General features: G+C 44.5%; 1 protein-coding gene across 1 annotated transcript in view; it reads left to right on the top strand.

Annotated features, from left to right (window-relative positions):
* unc13ba (unc-13 homolog Ba (C. elegans)) overlaps positions 1-20,000 on the top strand; it is a 516,655-nt gene that overhangs the window by 409,902 nt on the left and 86,753 nt on the right. Inside the window, exon 26 of the mRNA XM_084308024.1 lies at positions 16,603-16,729. Coding sequence (XP_084164150.1) covers positions 16,603-16,729 — 127 coding nt within the window. The remainder of the gene's footprint in view (positions 1-16,602; positions 16,730-20,000) is intronic.

The raw sequence follows: 20,000 nt of genomic DNA on the forward strand, positions 1-20,000 counted from the left end.
TCTTGTCGATGGTGTAAAATGAATTAGGTATATTGTTAGTAAGTTAGCCATGTAATAAGCGGGATAATGTATAGCTATACTCGGTCATTGTCGCAAAATAATTGACCTTCACTACGTTTAAAGAACACCTCGGCGAGGCGGCTAGGTATTCTAAACTCCGTGTCGGTCAATTATTTTGCGACAATGACCTCGTAGCTATACATTATCCCTTACATACACCTCAGATAGACCTGTGTCCCTCTGTTATATATATATATATATATATATATATATATATATATATATATACATACCCCCTCTTTAATTATATACACCTCAGATAGACCTGTGTCCCTCTGTTATATATATTATATACATACCCCCTCTTTAATTATATACACCTCAGATAGACCCGTGTCCCTCTGTTATATATATATATATATATATATACATACCCCCTCTTTAATTATATACACCTCAGATAGACCTGTGTCCCTCTGTTATATATATATATACATACCCCCTCTTTAATTATATATATATACACCTCAGATAGACCCGTGTCCCTCTGTTATATATATATATACATACCCCCTCTTTAATTATATATATATACACCTCAGATAGACCCGTGTCCCTCTGTTATATATATATATACAGACCCCCTCTTTAATTATATACACCTCAGATAGACCTGTGTCCCTCTGTTATATATATATATACATACCCCCTCTTTAATTATATACACCTCAGATAGACCCGTGCCCCTCTGTTATATATATATATATACATACCCCCTCTTTAATTATATATATATACACCTCAGATAGACCCGTGTCCCTCTGTTATATATATACAGACCCCCTCTTTAATTATATACACCTCAGATAGACCTGTGTCCCTCTGTTATATATATATATACATACCCCCTCTTTAATTATATACACCTCAGATAGACCTGTGTCCCTCTGTTATATATATATATACATACCCCCTCTTTAATTATATACACCTCAGATAGACCCGTGCCCCTCTGTTAGTGCTTTCTTTCTTTTTTTAACCAGACTCGTTTGGGTGCCTTGAGTTGGAGTGCAAAACGACATACCCCCTCTTGTATATATATATATATATATATATATATATATATATATATATATATATATATATACATATACCCCCTCTTTAATTATATATATTAGGGCTGTCAGTTTATCGCGTTAATTAGATTAATTAAATGATCGCGTTATGAAAATTAACTCTTGATGATGGCCTTCTAATTTGTTTATTTATTTATTTTAAATAACAGTGACACTTTTCCCTTTGATAAGAAATCCAGCCATATTCCTTTCATTGTATTTCAAATACTGCACTTTAATTTCAAGCCGAAAACGAATCTTTCCATTAAGAACTGACGATCAGGGAATTTAAACATTGTTGACATTGTTTTTTTGTGTTTATATTAACCCTTTTCTCGCCAAGAACGTGTTCCCACGTCATTGCTCGCCATGCGTAATCTGCCAATGACGCCGTAAGGCGTCTTTGAGATCAATATTTCAAAAATCTGTGATGGCAATCATATTTCACCCACGGAGACTTGAGATCCCCTGTTGATCTCCTCTCAACTCTCCAACGGTTCAAGAGCGCCATCTGGTGGCCGATTGGCGGATCGCCCAAACAGGAAGTGACACGCCGGAAGTGGTGCTCATCCATATTCGGTCCGGGCACTCGCTATCGTTAGCGGGACTCCAGCTCGACACACTGGACAGCAATCCGTTGCCAATAACTCGATAAACAACATGATTTGGACGCATATAGCATTATTAGGGATGCTCGATATTGGCTATTTTACCGATACCGATATTCCGATATTGTCCAACTCTTAATTTCGATACCGATACCGATACCGATATCAACCGATACCGATATATGCAGGGTTTCCCCCCAAAAAAACTGAATAATTTCAGGTAATTAATAATTTCACTGGATGCATTCAAAAGGCTTTCTAAATGTAAGCATTATCTGTGCAAAATATGATAATTAAAAAAGTAAAAATTAACATTACATATCTCTTGTTGTTGAATTAAACCAACATGCATACTTTTGACAATAAATAAAATAAGAATTGGTTCTTACTTGCTTGCCTGGGTAAATAAAGGTTAAATAAATGTAATTTTTTTTTTTTTTTTTTTTTTTTTTTTTTATACCGATATTTTCCGATATCACATTTTACTGCCGATATCGGCCGATAATATCGGACATCCCTAAGCATTATACAACCTGGACATGGATCGCATATATCAACATCCCATAATCGCGAACTTTCTGCTTCACGCTGACCACCCAACGGTCAGAGGAAGCTGCGGTAAGTTTCAGCGTGTTTGAATATTATGATCCATATAAACTGCTGTGATCTATGTATCGCCCATACTACATGAATGATTTAACGTCGGCCACGGACTTATAACCCCCCCCCCCTCCGGTCACCAGCAGATGATGAGGCATGACGCTTAGGACCTTGTTATATTGAAATTTTGTATCTGACGTCAATCGGTATCAAACTACATTTGATGATCTAATATATGTATTTGTGGCTATAAATCACGTTCTGCAGAATGCTGCAGAAAACGATAAAAACATATTTATACTTTAGACCGTATTTTAGTATGAATATGTGAATGAAAAAGTAGAACGTTGCTACATCCTAAACGATGGATACTTGACGTTGAATGGGCCATAGTAATGTCAATTTAGCAATACAATTTAAAAAGTTATAGCCCTGCAAAGAAGGGGAACATCTCCATAGACTTACAGTACTGGCAGACAGTGGATTAAGATCAGAATAATCCCTGGCAGATAAAGGGTTAAAGAAAGGAAAGTCTAGTGCTGGCTGAGCATATTGTTTGTTTGCACTAAATTAATACTTTGACAAATGTAGCCTATATTTTTCAGACAGTTCGGTCTTTGTGTGCCAAACATTATTTAAGGCTGTAAACACTGTAACACTGTAAACCTTTTTTTTTATTTATTTTTTTTAATAAATGAGAAGCATGTTTAGACTTTTGAGTGTTAACATTTTTTTTATATAAAAAACAACGTATATCGAACCGAACCGAAAACCGTGACCCCAAAACCGTGATACGAACCGAACCGTCCATTTTGTGAACCGTTCCACCCCTAATATTAGGGCTGACCCCTATTAGTCGATTAGTCGACTAATCGGTCGAAAGGAGCCGTAGTCAACTGCCAACCTCTTAGTAAAAAAAAATATATATATATATATAATAATTTTTTAATTTTTTTTGTATCATTCTTTCCAAAAGAAAAGAGGCCTAGAAGCGTGGCTAACGCTAATGGCACGCATACCAGAGGCTAACTGCCTAAGAAAACAGGCACAGAGGCACTGAAAGAGGATTTCACCCATCTAATGAACACACGACTAGACTAGACAAATATCAAGATGTATCCATCAGTGGACCAATTGCATGCTTTTGCAGAGGACAAGAAGCCTTCAGTCGCCTCCTTCAGACATTAAGCACCCCCCACAGCCCAAATGGAATGATAAAAAAAAATATATATATATATATATATTATATATTTTAATAAATTTTTTTGACTAATAGTCGCCTGACGGCAAATTTTGGCCAATCATAGTCGACTATCCAAATCCTTAGTCGGGGACAGCCCTAATATATATACATACCCCCTCTTATATATTATACTATACAAGACACTTGTCTTGATGACTTCTTGATGACTTAAATAGAATAGCGTGAAGTCCAATTCAAGTCCCAGTACTGAACTGACACACACATACACACACACACACACACACACACACACACACACACACACACACACACACACACACACACACATACACACACAGCTATCTATTCCACGCCTTGTCTGTTCTCTCCCTCTTTCTCGCTCTCCCTCTCTCCCCTTATCCTCCATCCCTTCTTTCCCTTTGTTCTCTCCATCTTCACCATCACTCACCAGGTCACTCATCCACGTTCCACTCCCTTTCATGTCTTCTTTGTGTTCCTCTTATCTCTTTGTTGTTATTATCTGTCTCCCTCGTCCTTTCTTTCTTTCTCTCCTTACCTCTGCGTGGTGTTCATTTAAGTGTCTTAATTTCCATGTTCCTCTCATTCCTGTCGCTGTCTCAGCTCCCACCACGTTCTGCATCCGCAGAATAGAGTTTTATGCTGGTAAGACATGTGTGTGTTGTGTGTATCTTAGAAAAGTGAGTGTACAGTATGTGTCTGTGTGTGTGTGTGTCTGTGTGTGTGTGTGTGTGTGTGTTTACAAGAAAGATGGAGATTCGTGTGTGTATCTTATAAATATGTATGTGTGTGTCTGTGTTTACAAGAAAGATGGAGATTATTGTGTGCATCTTTAAAAAGTGTGTGTGTGGGGGAGCTCCAGTAGCTCACCGCGTACATCGGACGCTATTTCGGCGTCGGGGACAACCGTGCGCGTCACGGATCTGGGGTACGTACACGAGTTCGACTCCCGGACTCGCCGTATTTTCTCAGAGTGTCTTTCCCCCGATCTATACCCCATTCAACCTGTTTCTGTCGGTCATGCTTGACCAGAAAAAGCGATAAACGCTAAAAGAACCAGCTGACTGTTCAAAAAGTGTGTGTGTGTGTGTGCATGTTTGTGTGGGTGTAAGTATGTATGTTTCCTGATCAAGTATCAGCTCTTAGCTGCACATAATACAGGTATTGTCTGTAACAAAGGGTATCTGGCAGTCTCTGCATGTTTCCACCTGCCATTAGGATAAAATCTGCTCTAAATACAGGTGGGAACGCACCCAAAATGCATTGAGTTGGTTTTCAAATTGCATACACTGGCTTCATCCATGATGTCTGGCTATAGGCTGGTCGTCCTTCTATTGAAATACAATGTCTTTCTGAGGTTCTGTATTGGTATCGCCTGGAGAGTTGTTTTATTTCCCATTAATTTCACGGTTCCCATATCTTCCTAGCTTTCGGGTCATTTGGATAACGGAAAAGCTAAATTCATGCAGAATGTAGGCTAATATCCACAATGTGAATATTGACAGAGATTAACGCATGGATAGCCCCCATATATATGGTTGATGAGAGGGGGGAAGAGGGAATCAAGACGAGCAGTGCGTAACGTTATAATGAAAATCCTAACTGGCCAGCGGGTTATTCAGTGTGATTCTCACGGGAGGCGTTTGAAAAGTTGTGTAGTCTCTCTAGTCTAAACTAAAGAGATGTCACAGTAACAATGTAAATTGTAACAGAAACACTGCATGCACTTTCGCTCCATTATATCTGCTCAGGTGGGCCGAGATCCATGTACTTTTCGGAGAATGAACATATATATATACCGGTATATATATCTATGGTATATACAGCATTAGTACATGCCATCATACAGAGCTAAGGGCTATGTGCAGGTATATTCAGACAAATATGGGTATATATATAAAGATTTAAATGTGTGATATATACAGCATTGTTGTACATGCTATCATACAGCGTATATGAGTAGACAGTGAAGCAGTAGGTATAATATAGTAGAGACATAGTATAGTATGTAGTAATATAGGCAAGGAAGATTATGTAGTGGAAAAGTACTAGTAAAAGACAGTGCAAAGGTTATTTTTCTTTATTTTTCTTTCAGATATTGATTAGTGTGTGTTTTTAGTCGACGGAGAAAGATTAGTCGGGTTTCCGCTGTCCTAACTGTGGTGGGAAGTTTGTTCCACCATTGTGGGGCGAGGACAGAGAATAGCCGGCTTCTCTTGGCGGTCGGGGACAAAGCCACGGCTACATTCTCCACTGTGATGGAAAGGTCGGTCAGCGGGGAGGACTTGGCCGGGAGGTGAAGCAACTCCGCTTTGCTTAGGTTCAGTTTGAGGTGGTCGGTCGTCATCCAGGCAGAGACTTCGGACAGACAGGCAGAGACCCGTGTACTGGGAGCATGAACAGAGAGAGGTGGTCAGATTGTCCCGGGTGGGGGAGGGCGATAGTTTGGTATGCATCAGCTATATTGGTGTAAATTTGGTCTAATGTCCTGTCTCCTCTTGTGGGGCAAGAGACATCCTGGTGAAATTTGGGGAGAACAGACTTTAGGTTGGAGTGATTAAAATCTCCTGCAACAATAAAGGCTGCCTCAGGGTGTGTTCCTTCATTCATCTCCTTCCTGTCAAAGTCCTACACGCTGGGCACTTTTCAACAATCTACCCAAGTGGAAAATATGTATTCATATCTTACAGGTTTTTTATATGGTCTACTGGAATATTGTAAGTAAAACATGACAGTAAATTTACATATATACAATTCTTACATTAGGACTTTAGAGAATATTCAATATATGACTGGGCAACCAGCAGGCCACGTGAGCGTATCGGCGCGGGCGAGAAATCCGCTCTTCGCACTTTAAAGCTTGGTCCGCTCCGCTAATCGCTCATGTTGACCCCGCCCCCAAGTCGCTCACCGCTCACCTTGAATCGAGCGCTCCCCGCTCCCCGCGCCACATCGCTCGTCAGATTTTTTTTTTCTTTTTGGAGCATGGTGTAAATTAGCTCAAACTACAACAGTCTACACCCCCTGGGCCCCTTAACAATTGTTTGTATTGAGCCGCATTGTAATTGTACCCATTCTGCAATGGTAATAACGTTGTTTATCCATTCACTAGCTCTATTAAGCGATGATAGCTAGCCTAGCCACAATGCTATGGTCGCTGCCATTAACGTTAGCATGTAAGCTAACAACAACAACAATGGCGTCAAAACTTTTTCTAACAGGATGTGAGTGACAAAGCCTGAACAGGATATCACAGGTTCACCCCTCTCATTGGTTGAAAATGGCCTTCATGTTTGTACATCGCCATCTGTTGCTTTGGCATTGTACTACATGTATATTACATCAGTGTTAAACCACTGTGAGCGGCCTGGAGTGGATTGGAGCGGAGGAGAACTCTCGCTCCGGACGTCGCGCCGACCCATTTTAAAACCCACTCCTCGCTCATGTCAAAACCGCCCGCTCCGCTCCCCGCGCCGCTCACGCGCCGCGCTGCTCACGTGCACTGGCAACCAGTAATCTAATATATAATAGTATTAACCCTCCAGTCACCCTTCAAAAAACCCACTATCTGTCTCCCTAGTGACCGAAACTGCGATCTCAGTAAAACATATTTTTCATGTATTGTTCCAATTTTCTCATGAATATCATTATTAACTTCAGTCCACACCATACATATCGAATATTTATTCATTTTCAGGATTTTAACCATTTCTTAAATTAGTGTTAGGGTTGTGGTTAGGGTTAGGGTTAGGGTTACCCCAGGGTTACCCTAACCCTAACCCTAGGGTTACCCTAACCCTAACCTGTCCAGTTCTGCGACTAGGGTGAAAGGTGTGACGCTTGTTGTTCACACGCTTAATAGTGATTGTTTAAAAAAAAACTAACATGGATTATTGTAATGTGAGTCCAAGAGCAACTTTTTTGGCATATACATAAAATCTAGCCAACGCTATCCACATAGGCGTAGTTTGAACTTGACGCCAGGGGGTGCGACTGCTTGGCGAACGATACCCGCGCGCACGCGCAGCCGGTGCGCGCGATTTTTTTGACCTTTATTTTATTATTTTAGCGTTTTTACAATGCCCTAACCCCTAATTTTTTATTTTATTTAGGTAGTACAGCAGCACACACACACACTCACACACACAGCACTACGGGGGATCATTTTTAACTGACTTGAAAAATGGAGGCTCTAATTATTATTATTCATAGAGACTCTCGGTCTCGAGCAATAATAATTATTACAGCCTCCATTTTTCGTGGACGAAAAATATACCAGACTATAGATATCAATTTTCCCGAAATAACGCTACCTGCCTCGACAAAATCCGTGCATTGGTTATCCAGATACATTAATTATCATCTCAGAATAAGTGGCTTTGTACAAGCGTTACAATCTATCGCGCGGGGCATTCTGCTGCTGCTGCTTGGTGCTTGGCCGCGCGTTAACCCCTTTCACAATAATTTTTTTTTTTTTTTTTTTTAAGCAATTTCACCCCCGGCCACCAGGGGGTGCAATGCACCCCCATAAACTCCGCCCATGGCTATCCAAAAAAAACCGGGGAGGACCCGAGCCCCCAGGACCCCCCTAGAGGAGGACGGGAGGGAATCGGATCAGACTGTGCGAAGAGGGTTTAGCACCTCAAACGCACAGGGTGAGAAGACCGTGGGACTTACCTTCACACAGAAGGACCCGCGACCACTCAGGCGCGCATCCCACATGCCACCAGGGAACGGACGGGAAGCAAAACACCCCTGTCACAGCCCCCAACATCACGGGGTCAAAGGTCAAGAACCCAACCCTGTGGCAAGGCCGTAGCAGCAGAGCAAGGAGGAGGACCCAGCCCCAGGAACAGCCTGAGGGCCAGGGCCCCCCGAAAAAGGGGGCCCGGTGAGGCCAACAATGCCGTAGCATCGGGACCCCACCAGACGGTCACTGGTGACACCACCCCCCACATCGCCAGCGTATCGGACAGGGCCCAATCCAAGAGCAGGCCCTTCCTCCCTACGACACGCCGCCCTGAAGCACTCCACAAGAGGCTACACCCCCACAACACTGCGGGGCCAGTCGGCGTGCCGGGGAGACAACCCCCAAAGAGGTTGATCCCTCAATCCAGGCAACAGACCCCAAGAGCATAACTCGACCTGTGCCCGGAGCACTGCGGACTAGACAGGCGCCCAAGGGGTCTACTGTGAAACAGCACCCCGGCGGAAAGGGCATTCGGTATGCTGTGCACCATGTCGCAACCTCCACAAACCCGACCCCTCTAGTGAGGTCGAGGTTCAAGAGAAGGCTGACACGATTGGCAGACGTCATGAAAGGTGCAGGGGCACACTTGCGGGCAGACGGGGTCAAGCCCGGCCTCAACCCGAGAGTCGACTCTGCTACCAACACACCGGGGAACCAACCACCCCCCTATGTTTAGTTTAACAGGAGGCGGTTGTTCCTTTAACCCACCAAGAAAAAACTCAGAAACATAACTGCGCGTATACACCGGCTATACAGGCAGTACAAGTGTTTCAGTTTTCAAAGGGGTTAACCCAGGCCAACAGGTCGACGAGAACGAGTTCGGACCTGGGCCCGGCGGACCGGAACCTACACAGGGATGCCAGAGGGGTTCAATAGAAAACCTCCTCGATAGCCCCCTCCCATCCAGGGGAAGGGAGGGGCGAAAACGAATGGAGAAGGACCAGTCCCCTTAGCACAGCACAAGGTACAACACAATATGGACCAAGCACAAACTGTGAAGGACAACTCGTAGTGTCATACCTATGACACACACATCCATAATATCAATCCCCATGACGCCCGGGCCGACCCGGCATTTTCCCCCCGGAAAAGCACAAAGTCCTTCAGGGTACCAGAACAGCAGATCTGCGCCCCGGCGGACAACAGGTTAACTGACCTGGTCCGGCGCGACCAGAACCAGTCCTGTGTCCTAGTCACGCCGCCATCCCCAGTCCTAAGAGGGGGGTAGGTATGCACCCAGGGTCAGCGCTATGTACACATCGAGACCCAAAAAACACATCAATGGTAATTCTAATAAGAAACCAGACAACGTTCCCTCCATGCCGTCTGGGACGAGCGGCAGGAAGCCGGCCAAACAAGACACAGATATGGGTCCCATATGACTCGTCAGAGGGAAAAAACCCTGTCAACACCGCTCTGTATATAAGAGGGAAGACAGGGAAACCCCCAGAGAGACCTTCCACGTGAGTAACAATTGAAAAGATATATGTAAACATTGAGCCACGTGACCAAAAGCTCAATACATATTTAAATAGAGAGCAGAGCAGAAAACGAACAGTTTCCAACGCATCGCATCACCCAATCTTGACAATGACAGTGGTCCATAGCATGGAGCCTGAAAGAACTCACGGAAGTCTCATGACCAATAGAAACGTGCCCAGTGACGTATTCTATGGCCGGGGAAATCCCGTGACCCACCTATCCAAATATGGCGTGGGACCAGGGAACTCCCCTCCGCCCCCCCCCCCCCCCTTTCCCCTCCCTGTGACGCGCTGACCCCACAGTGTGACAGGAAGACCGACGAACAGGAGGCCCAGCCCCCTGGCCAATCAGTAAAAAGGGGAGGGGTTTATCAGTTCACCCCCTATGACCCCACACCCCGGATACGATGAAAACAACAAGCAGCGCATGATACCAGTTGTCTAGCGTTCCCAAAGTGGGGGGGGGTCGCCAGATGATTTTTTTTGTCAGGCCACTGAACTTAGAGCAGGCCAGGCCAGTTGCAGCAGCGCAATAGTTAGATAACCTAGATGGGGAACAACCAGGAGATCACTGCAACTCACACAAGTTGGAGAACTATCTCTCTTTCTCTCTCTTGCTTTCACACACACACAAAGGGAGCCGCATGTGATTGGTGGAGGCAGGAGCCTTACAAAAAACAAAAAATCCATCAAAATCAGTGTTGTTGCTAATCATTGACACATGCTAGCTTGTAATTCTCCACTTGCACAACCTGAAAGTAGGCACTTCCGGCTGACTTCCGGTTGCTAATGGTACTTCCTGTCCCATCCAAATACATTGGTTTTAGCTACTTTTCTCCCCTTATTTAAACAACTTTGTCGTCACAGAGAGGCAATGAAACTTTTGTATTATTATAGTATAGAATGTATTTAATAAGCAAACGTTTGTCAGCAGGGTTTTTGGGCTGTATTTCATGTAAAAACGTTCACTGTTAGTTTACTTGCTCACGCTAATTAAGGCTAATGCTGGCTAACAGAAGCTAGCGCAAGAAACGACGCCGCATAGTATTGTTTATATTGCATTTCTTGCCACCTTATAGCATTTGTACATTTGTATGACAGTCTATAATGCTCCCGTGAGGTTTTTCCGGACGTTTTGGTAATGATTTTCACTATAAAATCATATTTCTAAATGACAGGAAGTTGATGAAAACTGTCCGGAATAGCTTTGAGCTAACGATCTTTGCCGATGCATTGCAAGAAACGACGCCGCAAAGTATTGTTTATAGTGCATTTCTTGCCACCTTATAGCATTTGTACATTTGTATGACAGTCTATAATGCTCCCGTGAGGTTTTTCCGGACGTTTTGGTAATGATTTTCACTATAAAATCATATTTCTAAATGACAGGAAGTTGATGAAAACTGTCCGGAATAGCTTTGAGCTAACGATCTTTGCCGATACATTCCATTCTAAACGTAACGTTAGTTGTTCAAAACATTACCCGTCTATATAATTTGTTCCTCAACGTTATATAGACGGGTAATGTTTTGTAAACTAACTGCAGCCTGCTACAATTAGAAGCTAACGTTAGCCAGCAAGCTGCAGCTTGCTACAGTTAGAAGCTAACGTTAGCCAGCAAGCTGCAGCCTGCTACAGTTAGAAGCTAACGTTAGCCAGCAAGCTGCAGCCTGCTACATTTAGAAGCTAACGTTAGCCAGCAAGCTGCAGCCTGCTACAGTTAGAAGCTAATGTTGAGGAACAAATTATATAGACGGGTAATGTTTTGAACAACTAACGTTACGTTTAGAATGGAATGCATCGGCAAAGATAGTTAGCTCAAAGCTATTCTGGCCAGTTTTCATCAACTTCCTGTCATTTAGAAATATGATTTTATAGTGAAAATCATTACCAAAACATCCGGAAAAACCTCACGGGAGCATTATAGACTGTCATACAAATGTACAAATGCTATAAGGTGGCAAGAAATGCACTATAAACAATACTTTGCGGCGTCGTTTCTTGCGCTAGCTTCTGTTAGCCAGCATTAGCCTTAATTAGCGTGAGCAAGTAAACTAACAGTGAACGTTTTTACATGAAATACAGCCCAAAAACCCTGCTGACAAACGTTTGCTTATTAAATACATTCTATACTATAATAATACAAACGGTTCATTGCCTCTCTGTGACGACAAAGTTGTTTAAATAAGGGGAGAAAAGTAGCTAAAACCAATGTATTTGGATGGGACAGGAAGTACCATTGGCAACCGGAAGTCAGCCGGAAGTGCCTACTTTTAGGTTGTGCAAGTGGAGAATAATCCTCCCCAGAAAAATCTACTTTGCATTTGATATATTGCAAATATATGCCATCACACACACTGGCATTTAAAGGGTTAGAATTATAAAATTAATATGTGGTGTTATGATCAGGGCTGAAGTTGAATAAAATATTGTATTTTTTTCAATCTGACATTACAAAAAAACAGAAAATCCATCAAAATCAGTGTTGTTGCTAATCATTTATGCTAGCCTGTTTTTTTAACAATAATTTGTGATGCCATCACAAACACTGGCATTTAAAGGGTACAAATTTAAAAACTCCTGCACCAGAATGCAGGAAATTAAGTCTTTGTAACAAAAAATTTCCTGGTGGGGGACCCCCAGACCCCCTGCCTAAAAAGTGGCCTGACTGGGGCTATATTTTGCACTTTATTTCCTGGCCTGAATGATTTCTTTATTTGATTCCTTATAAATAAATGTTATTTGATTTCCCCAGTCCGGCCCTGGTTAAAAGCCTCCAATGCTTATTAGTGTGTGTGCGTTTGAACGTTTGCATGTTTCAACCATACCTTTAAATTTTTTTTACCTCCTATAATAGTGGGGGTCGCGGCTCTCTGACACCGTTATTTGGGGGTCGTGGCCTGAAAAGTTTGGGAACCCCTGGTCTAGCATGCTACATGAAAAAGCATATCCTCTCTAGGATAAGCTTAACAGTTTCACGCCAGCCACAGACGATAAACTCGTTTGTGTAAAAAACTGGTTTTTATACAAGGCTTTAGGCTCATGTGTGAATTCGCCACTTGCATTTTTATACCTTTACCAAGTAAAGAAAAAATATATAGACGTTAAAGAGAGGGTCTAAAGACCTCGGTACAAGCTACATATGTGATTACTTCTGTAGGCTAACACTCAACCTAGTTGTGGACTCGATGCCATGTTTCCCAAACGTAACAGAATACACACAACCCCCTCAGATAAAAAAGGTAAAGTTCACTCTTACTACTGCAAGAAGAACGCCGTCTTTTATGATGAGAGAAAACAAGTCTTTTGACCGAGTGCTAGCCACAGGCCTTGCTAAGCACACATATATATAGCGACCAGAAAACTATTTTCAAAGAAAACTGCCCCACTCCCTAAGCAAACACACAACCCCACAGCTAGGTGAGGTGAGGGTTATACATCGTATCCCCAATATATAGTGAATAAACACACGTTTTGTAACAAAAAACAGTCCCTCACCAGGGGGCAGGGGTAAACAGGGGAGTCACTAGCGGCCCCTGCCGCATGCCGAGCGCTGTTTGCCCCCACGGGGAGCCGGCCCGGAGGGACGGTGCTGGGGAGCCTGGTCACGTCGATCCCTACCGTACCCTCCGGGCGCAGGGCGACTGGCTGCAGCGGTCGCGGCACTCCCTCCACTCCTGGCCTTCTTCGCTGAAGGCCCAGCAGCGGCGGCGGTGGTGGTGGAGGCAACGGTCGCGGCCCTCTGCCGGCGTTGCTTCTTCCGGACATCACCGGTGGCATCGGGTCGGGGAAATGTGGCTGGAGCACGGAGCGCTCCTCCTCCATCTCCCTGCAGGCTGCCGTCATCTGCTGCATGGCCGACCCGAATAATTCAGCATCGGAGAGGGGGGCCGTGAGCAGCGGAATCCTCCTGTGGTCCGGCACCCGCGCCTGCTCCAGCCAAAGGTGGCGCTGGATGAGAATGGCCAGGGCGCGCTCCTTCCCGGCGGCTGTCGCCTGCAGCTGGGTAAGGTGCAGGATGGCTCCAGCCACCTGGGCGTGAAGGTATCGTTGATGGTCATCCAATACCGACCTGCCCGCCATCAGCCCCGACATGTAGCGCGCCAGCTGCGCGATGTTGGAGGTCGCAGCCAGGCTCCGTGTCGAGGCGATGTACACCTGGTCACTCCACGATGCCAACTGCCTAGCCGACTTCCCCTGGGGAACCGGCTTCCTTAACGGCTCCCACACCATTTCGGGGCAAAGTATGGATGCCATCGGGCTATCAAGCCGAGGCACCCCGTCCTTAAGCCCCTGGACCAAACCCACCACCCGCGTGACTGGCACGTAAGCGGGGGTAAGGCCAATGATGCGGGAGATTACCTGTCCCTGTGCCACGTAAGCCTCCATTGCTGGGAAGAATGGGCAGACAACGCCCGTCTCTCTCACAGGACGACGTTGCCAGAGATGACCTATCATGTCATCAGGAACAGGCGGTCATTAGCGGCTGCGGCGGCCGCCATGAGCTCGGGGAACAAGGCAAGCAACTCCCCTTGCATACCTTCCTCCACGTCACTCGCGTCCCTCGCGCCAACGTCCGACGCGGCAGATAGCTGGGCATCTTGTCTCGGGGTCGGAGGTTCTAACCCAACCCTGGAGTACATGGACCCCAAGGAGACGCAGCACCCCCTGCCACTCCCAGAGGGGGAGAGTGATACGTCTCCACTGGGGCTTCGAACAAGAGAGCTCCCGCCCCCTCCATGTAATCCTCAGTTTCCATCGGAAATGGAGAAGAGGCAAGAGAACTCTCGTCCGGCTCCAGCACAACACTACAACCAGGCCGTTCACCCCTGCTGCTCGCCACCTTACGACGAGAGCGAGCCGAGGCAAAGAGTCTGCGATGCAAATCCTCGGCCACCAGAGGTGCTGTCGGCCTACTGTCCACTGGCGATGGAGGCTCAACGGCCCCTCGGCGAGGCAAACTCACCACCGGGCTCCGCCCAGGCGCACCTGGCTGCCACGACCGCGGAACCAGAGATACCCCACGACGCACGGAGGACGCTGCGATAGTGAAGCGCTGGTGGAGGGTAACGTTGTGAGCGTCTAGACCCTCCAACGGTGAAGACATTATCTCTTAATTTTTTCGTAAATTTGCAAGAGAGAAAAAACAAAGATACAATGTCAACGTAGCTCCTTTCCAACAACTTAAAGTGGTGTGTTACAGACACTTTACGGTGGTGAAAATAGGGAAGGAGCTGATGGTGTGGCCACGACCCCGCTTATGTAGAGGAGCGGATGTGGGTGTGGCCAGGCGGATGGGTGTGTGCATGTGGAGAAAAGTATTCATTATTAGATTGGATAAAGGGATAGTTCCAAGAGAGCAGAGCGTAAGCTATACGATAATATAACTGCGACATGGGTGACTGGAGGGTTAAAAAAACATAGATGAAAGTAGTGTGGTGATGACATCTGAAGACAGAAACTTTATGTTTTCTATACAGTTTCTGAAGGCAGACGCAATGTGTTTCTTATAATCCTTGTCCGTATGGACTACTAGTTTACCTGGTTTGTGCTCATATGACATGATGACATTGGGGTGTTTAGCAGACGCTGCTACCCAGAGTGACTAGAGAGTCTGCATTGTTGGTAGAGAGAGATCCATTCCAGCTTGATTGCTATACAAATAAAGTTTATTATATTATTATTATTATTATTATCAGATAACCTTCAAGCTTGCTGGAAAACAGGTCATTTTCTGTGGGTTGTTTTATTTTCCTGGCTTTCCGGAAACAAATTGCAGACGAATCATAGATTTGTACTGGATAATAGTAATAATAAGTAATAATGATTGCAGGTCCTCCTCCAATAAAACCAATCCAGTTTGATTAGGACTTAAAGGCCCAATCAGTGATGCAAACATAACCACCCCCCACTCCACCAAAAATATAACCCCATCTAGTAAAAATGTATCTGTGGAGTGGGTCTTTAATTCATATAACCCCATCTAGTGAAAAGAAATCTGTGGAGTGAGTCTTTAATTCATATAGCCCCATCTAGTGAAAATAAATCAGTGGAGTGGGTCTTTAATTCATATAACCCCATCTAGTGAAAAAATTATCTGTGGAGTGGGTCTTTAATTCATATAACCCGATCGAGTGAAAATAAATCAGAGGAGTGGGTCTTTAATTAATGTGGTAACATAACTGTGTCTTCACGCTGGCTCTGGTGGGTTCCCTGCACGGCTTTGCTGTCTGTTCTCAGTGGACGGAGCTGCAATATCATCATGCTGTTCACCAACTGTACTAAGAATGGATAGATGCTGCCCACTCAGTTGTTCAGTCAGTTAATATTGTATTTACACAGCTTTTGTGGACCATACGCACACACACACACATTCGCACATGCACGCATTGACTCTCATTTATCAAGCAAAAAATCTGTACAGAGATTTTTTAATTATACTTATAAAGCTGCACTGGTTAGTTTTAAGAAGAAAGAATGACCTCTACAATAACTAGTTATAAATGCTTGAATATTGTTCATAATCTCGACACAAATCACCCTTTGAATCAAAGTGAACCAACATTGCGATTCAAATTCGATTATAGTTGACCAAAATTGTGGCACAGTGTTTAATCAACTTTCAATATTTACACATACTATATGGAAGTATTGATAAATGAGTCCCAACGGAGCATAAATACATGTACACACACATACACTCACTGTACGCACTGCTTCAGCTTTCACTTAAAACTGTAAAAACCTGAAAATACCTCCAAGGTGTGCTTAAAATGCTGTGTGTGTGTGTGTGTGTGTGTGTGTGCGCGTGCGCATGTGTCCACAGAGCACGAGAAGCACAAGCTGTGTAAGACTGCAGACTATATGAACCTCCACTTTAAGGTGAAGTGGCTTTACGACGAGTACGTCAAGAACCTGCCTGCCTTCACCGAAACTGTGCCTGAGTACCCCACGTAAGACATGCACACACACACACACACACACACACACACACACACACACAATGCTCACTCACTCAAAACACACACACACACACAATGCTCACTCACTCAAAACACACACACACACACAATGCTCACTCACTCAAAACACACACACAAACACACAATGCTCGCTCACTCAAAAAAGCACACACAAACACTCTGCACACAAACACAGTCTCCTGCCATGCCCTCCTCTCTCTCTCTCTCTCTCTCTGGGTCTCCCTTTATCCCTGTACTCTCTCGCTCTCTCTCTCTCACTCTTATTCCTGTGGTCTAACATATAACCAAAAGTATTAGTGAACACAAACACAACTCTCTCCCGAATCCAAAAACCTGAGCACTGAAACTGAGATTTTAAACTGAAACTTCATCAGTCTGAAGCTTCTCCATAGACAACGAATTGGGAGAGATGGGGAACATGACATTGAGAGCACCCAGGGGAACGTTCAGTAGGGCTGACCCCGATTAGCCGAATAGTCGACTAATCGATCGAAAGGAGCTGCCAACCTCTTAGTCTAATGCAAAACCAAAAATTATTATTTAAAAATTTTAAATTTTTAAAAAGTGTATTATAATTTTTTTTTATTCGGGGGGTTGTCGACTACCAGTCGACTATCAGCGAATTTCGACCAATCAAAGTCGACTATCCAAATCCTTAGTCAGGGACAGCCCTAGTTCTGAGTATGAAACATGACATTGAGAGCACCCAGGGGAATGTTCTGAGTATGAAACATGACATTGAGAGCACCCAGGGGAATGTTCTGAGTATGAAACATGACATTGAGAGCACCCAGGGGAATGTTCTGAGTATGAAACATGACATTGAGAGCACCCAGGGGAATGTTCTGAGTATGAAACATGACATTGAGAGCACCCAGGGGAATGTTCTGAGTATGAAACATGACATTGAGAGCACCCAGGGGAATGTTCTGAGTATGAAACATGACATTGAGAGCACCCAGGGGAATGTTCTGAGTATGAAACATGACATTGAGAGCACCCAGGGGAATGTTCTGAGTATGCAGGAAAAAATTTCTGTTTCAGAACTGACTACTGAGTTGTCTGGCTCATGTTCGCAAATATTGATTGAAATTGCTCAGCCATGGAAATAAAATATTGGAATTCTTAATGTGGGTGGTGTTCCTCTTTAACCTGCCAATATGTATGTTGAAATATGATATACCGTAATTTTCTAACTATAAGACGCAGCTTTTTTCCCCATTTTTCGACCCTGCGGCTTATATAACGGTGCGGCTAATCTATGGATTTTTACAGCTAACTGGGCGCGCTCCCTCAGCTCTGTGACCGTCAGGTCAGACGCGTAAATCTGCTGCAGCCGTGCACGCCTTGCCCCTCCTCCTCCCCCTCACAGACCCACGTCAACAAACCCTTATGGCAAGAGTCGAGTGCATGAGCAGCTCAGAGCTCCTCTTTCAACATAACTGAAGCATTAAACAAAATGACCCAGTCGACTATTCACTTTAGTTTAATACATGGGGCATTGTCTAATGTTATCTAGCTGGCTAGCTACTGATAGCTCCTGATATCAACGTCTGATATCATCAGTTTGGCATTCGATTTCGCAGGTGCTGGCTAGCGTTGGCTAACTAGCTATCGTTCCGTGAGCTAACGTTAGTACCTACCTAGTTTTGGCTAACTAGCTATCGTTCCATGAGCTAACGTTAGTACCTACCTAGCGTTGGCTAACTAGCTATCGTTCCGTGAGCTAACGTTAGTACCTACCTAGCGTTGGCTAACTAGCTATCGTTCCGTGAGCTAACGTTAGTACCTACCTAGTTTTGGCTAACTAGCTATCGTTCCGTGAGCTAACGTTAGTACCTACCTAGTGTTGGCTAACTAGCTATCGTTCCGTGAGCTAACGTTAGTACCTACCTAGTGTTGGCTAACTAGCTATCGTTCTGTGAGCTAATGTTAGTACCTACCTAGTGTTGGCTAACTAGCTATCGTTCCGTGAGCTAACGTTAGTACCTACCTAGTGTTGGCTAACTAGCTATCGTTCCGTGAGCTAACGATAGTACCTACCTAGCGTTGGCTAACTAGCTATCGTTCCGTGAGCTAACGTTAGTACCTACCTAGTGTTGGCTAACTAGCTATCGTTCCGTGAGCTAACGTTAGTACCTACCTAGTGTTGGCTAACTAGCTATCGTTCCGTGAGCTAATGTTAGTACCTACCTAGTGTTGGCTAACTAGCTATCGTTCCGTGAGCTAACGTTAGTACCTACCTAGTGTTGGCTAACTAGCTATCGTTCCGTGAGCTAACGATAGTACCTACCTAGTGTTGGCTAACTAGCTATCGTTCCGTGAGCTAACGTTAGTACCTAGCTACCGTTACTGTTTAAACAAAACATTTTATAAATGGGAGCTTCCGGGGGGCTAAGTGGCGCAGTGGGCAAGGCGCTCGCCACTAACGCAGGAGATGCTGGGTTCGAGCCCAGCTCTCGGCGTTGCTTCCGGCTTGGCTGGTCGTTCATACTAATACAATTGGCAGTATTAGGGGGTGGGAAAGCCGGTGGGTGGGGATCGGACGTTGTGGACAGCAACTCCTACAGGTCGGTTGGTGCGCCTGTACAGCAGAATCAGGAAGCAACAGGGGCAGCGTGAGCCTCCCACACGTTACTCCTCGCCGCTGAGAGATCGCGCTGTACAGGTGAAAAGATGCGACAGCTGCCTCCTCGTGTACCGGAGGGCACACGTGATGCAAGGCTTGGTCCACATTGCAGCCGACCAGTGGGAGGCATGGTCTAACAACGTTCGACCAATATGAAATTGGGATGGGAGAAAAATTGAAAATGGGGAGAAAAAGTAGAAAAATGGGAGCTTCCTCAAACAGCCATCTCTTTCCTGACAATCCCCTCTGTGCACGAACCCTTACATATGGTAATTAAACATTAAAACACCTGCAGCTTATAGTCCAGTGCGGCTTATATATGTACACATCATTAAATTTAGCTGCTGCGGCTTATATTCAGGTGCGCCTTATAGTCCGAAAATTACGGTACGCTTGGTCATTTTGTACACAAGTCTCTTAGTATCTGTAGATATCCATTATCCATGGTCACATTAAGATATGTCAGTATGTGGATGGGAAGATGGTTCAGGGTTGTCTTTACTTCTATTCATCTTGTGTATTTATCTGTTAATAATATAGATTTCATCTAGATTTGTGTGTGTTTTTTATGTGTTCTTTTTTTACCTTTCCTTTGACATTTGGACATTTGAA

The sequence above is a fragment of the Notolepis coatsorum genome, assembly GCF_963971535.1.
Source record: "Notolepis coatsorum genome assembly, chromosome: 2".
NCBI lineage: Eukaryota > Metazoa > Chordata > Actinopteri > Aulopiformes > Paralepididae > Notolepis > Notolepis coatsorum.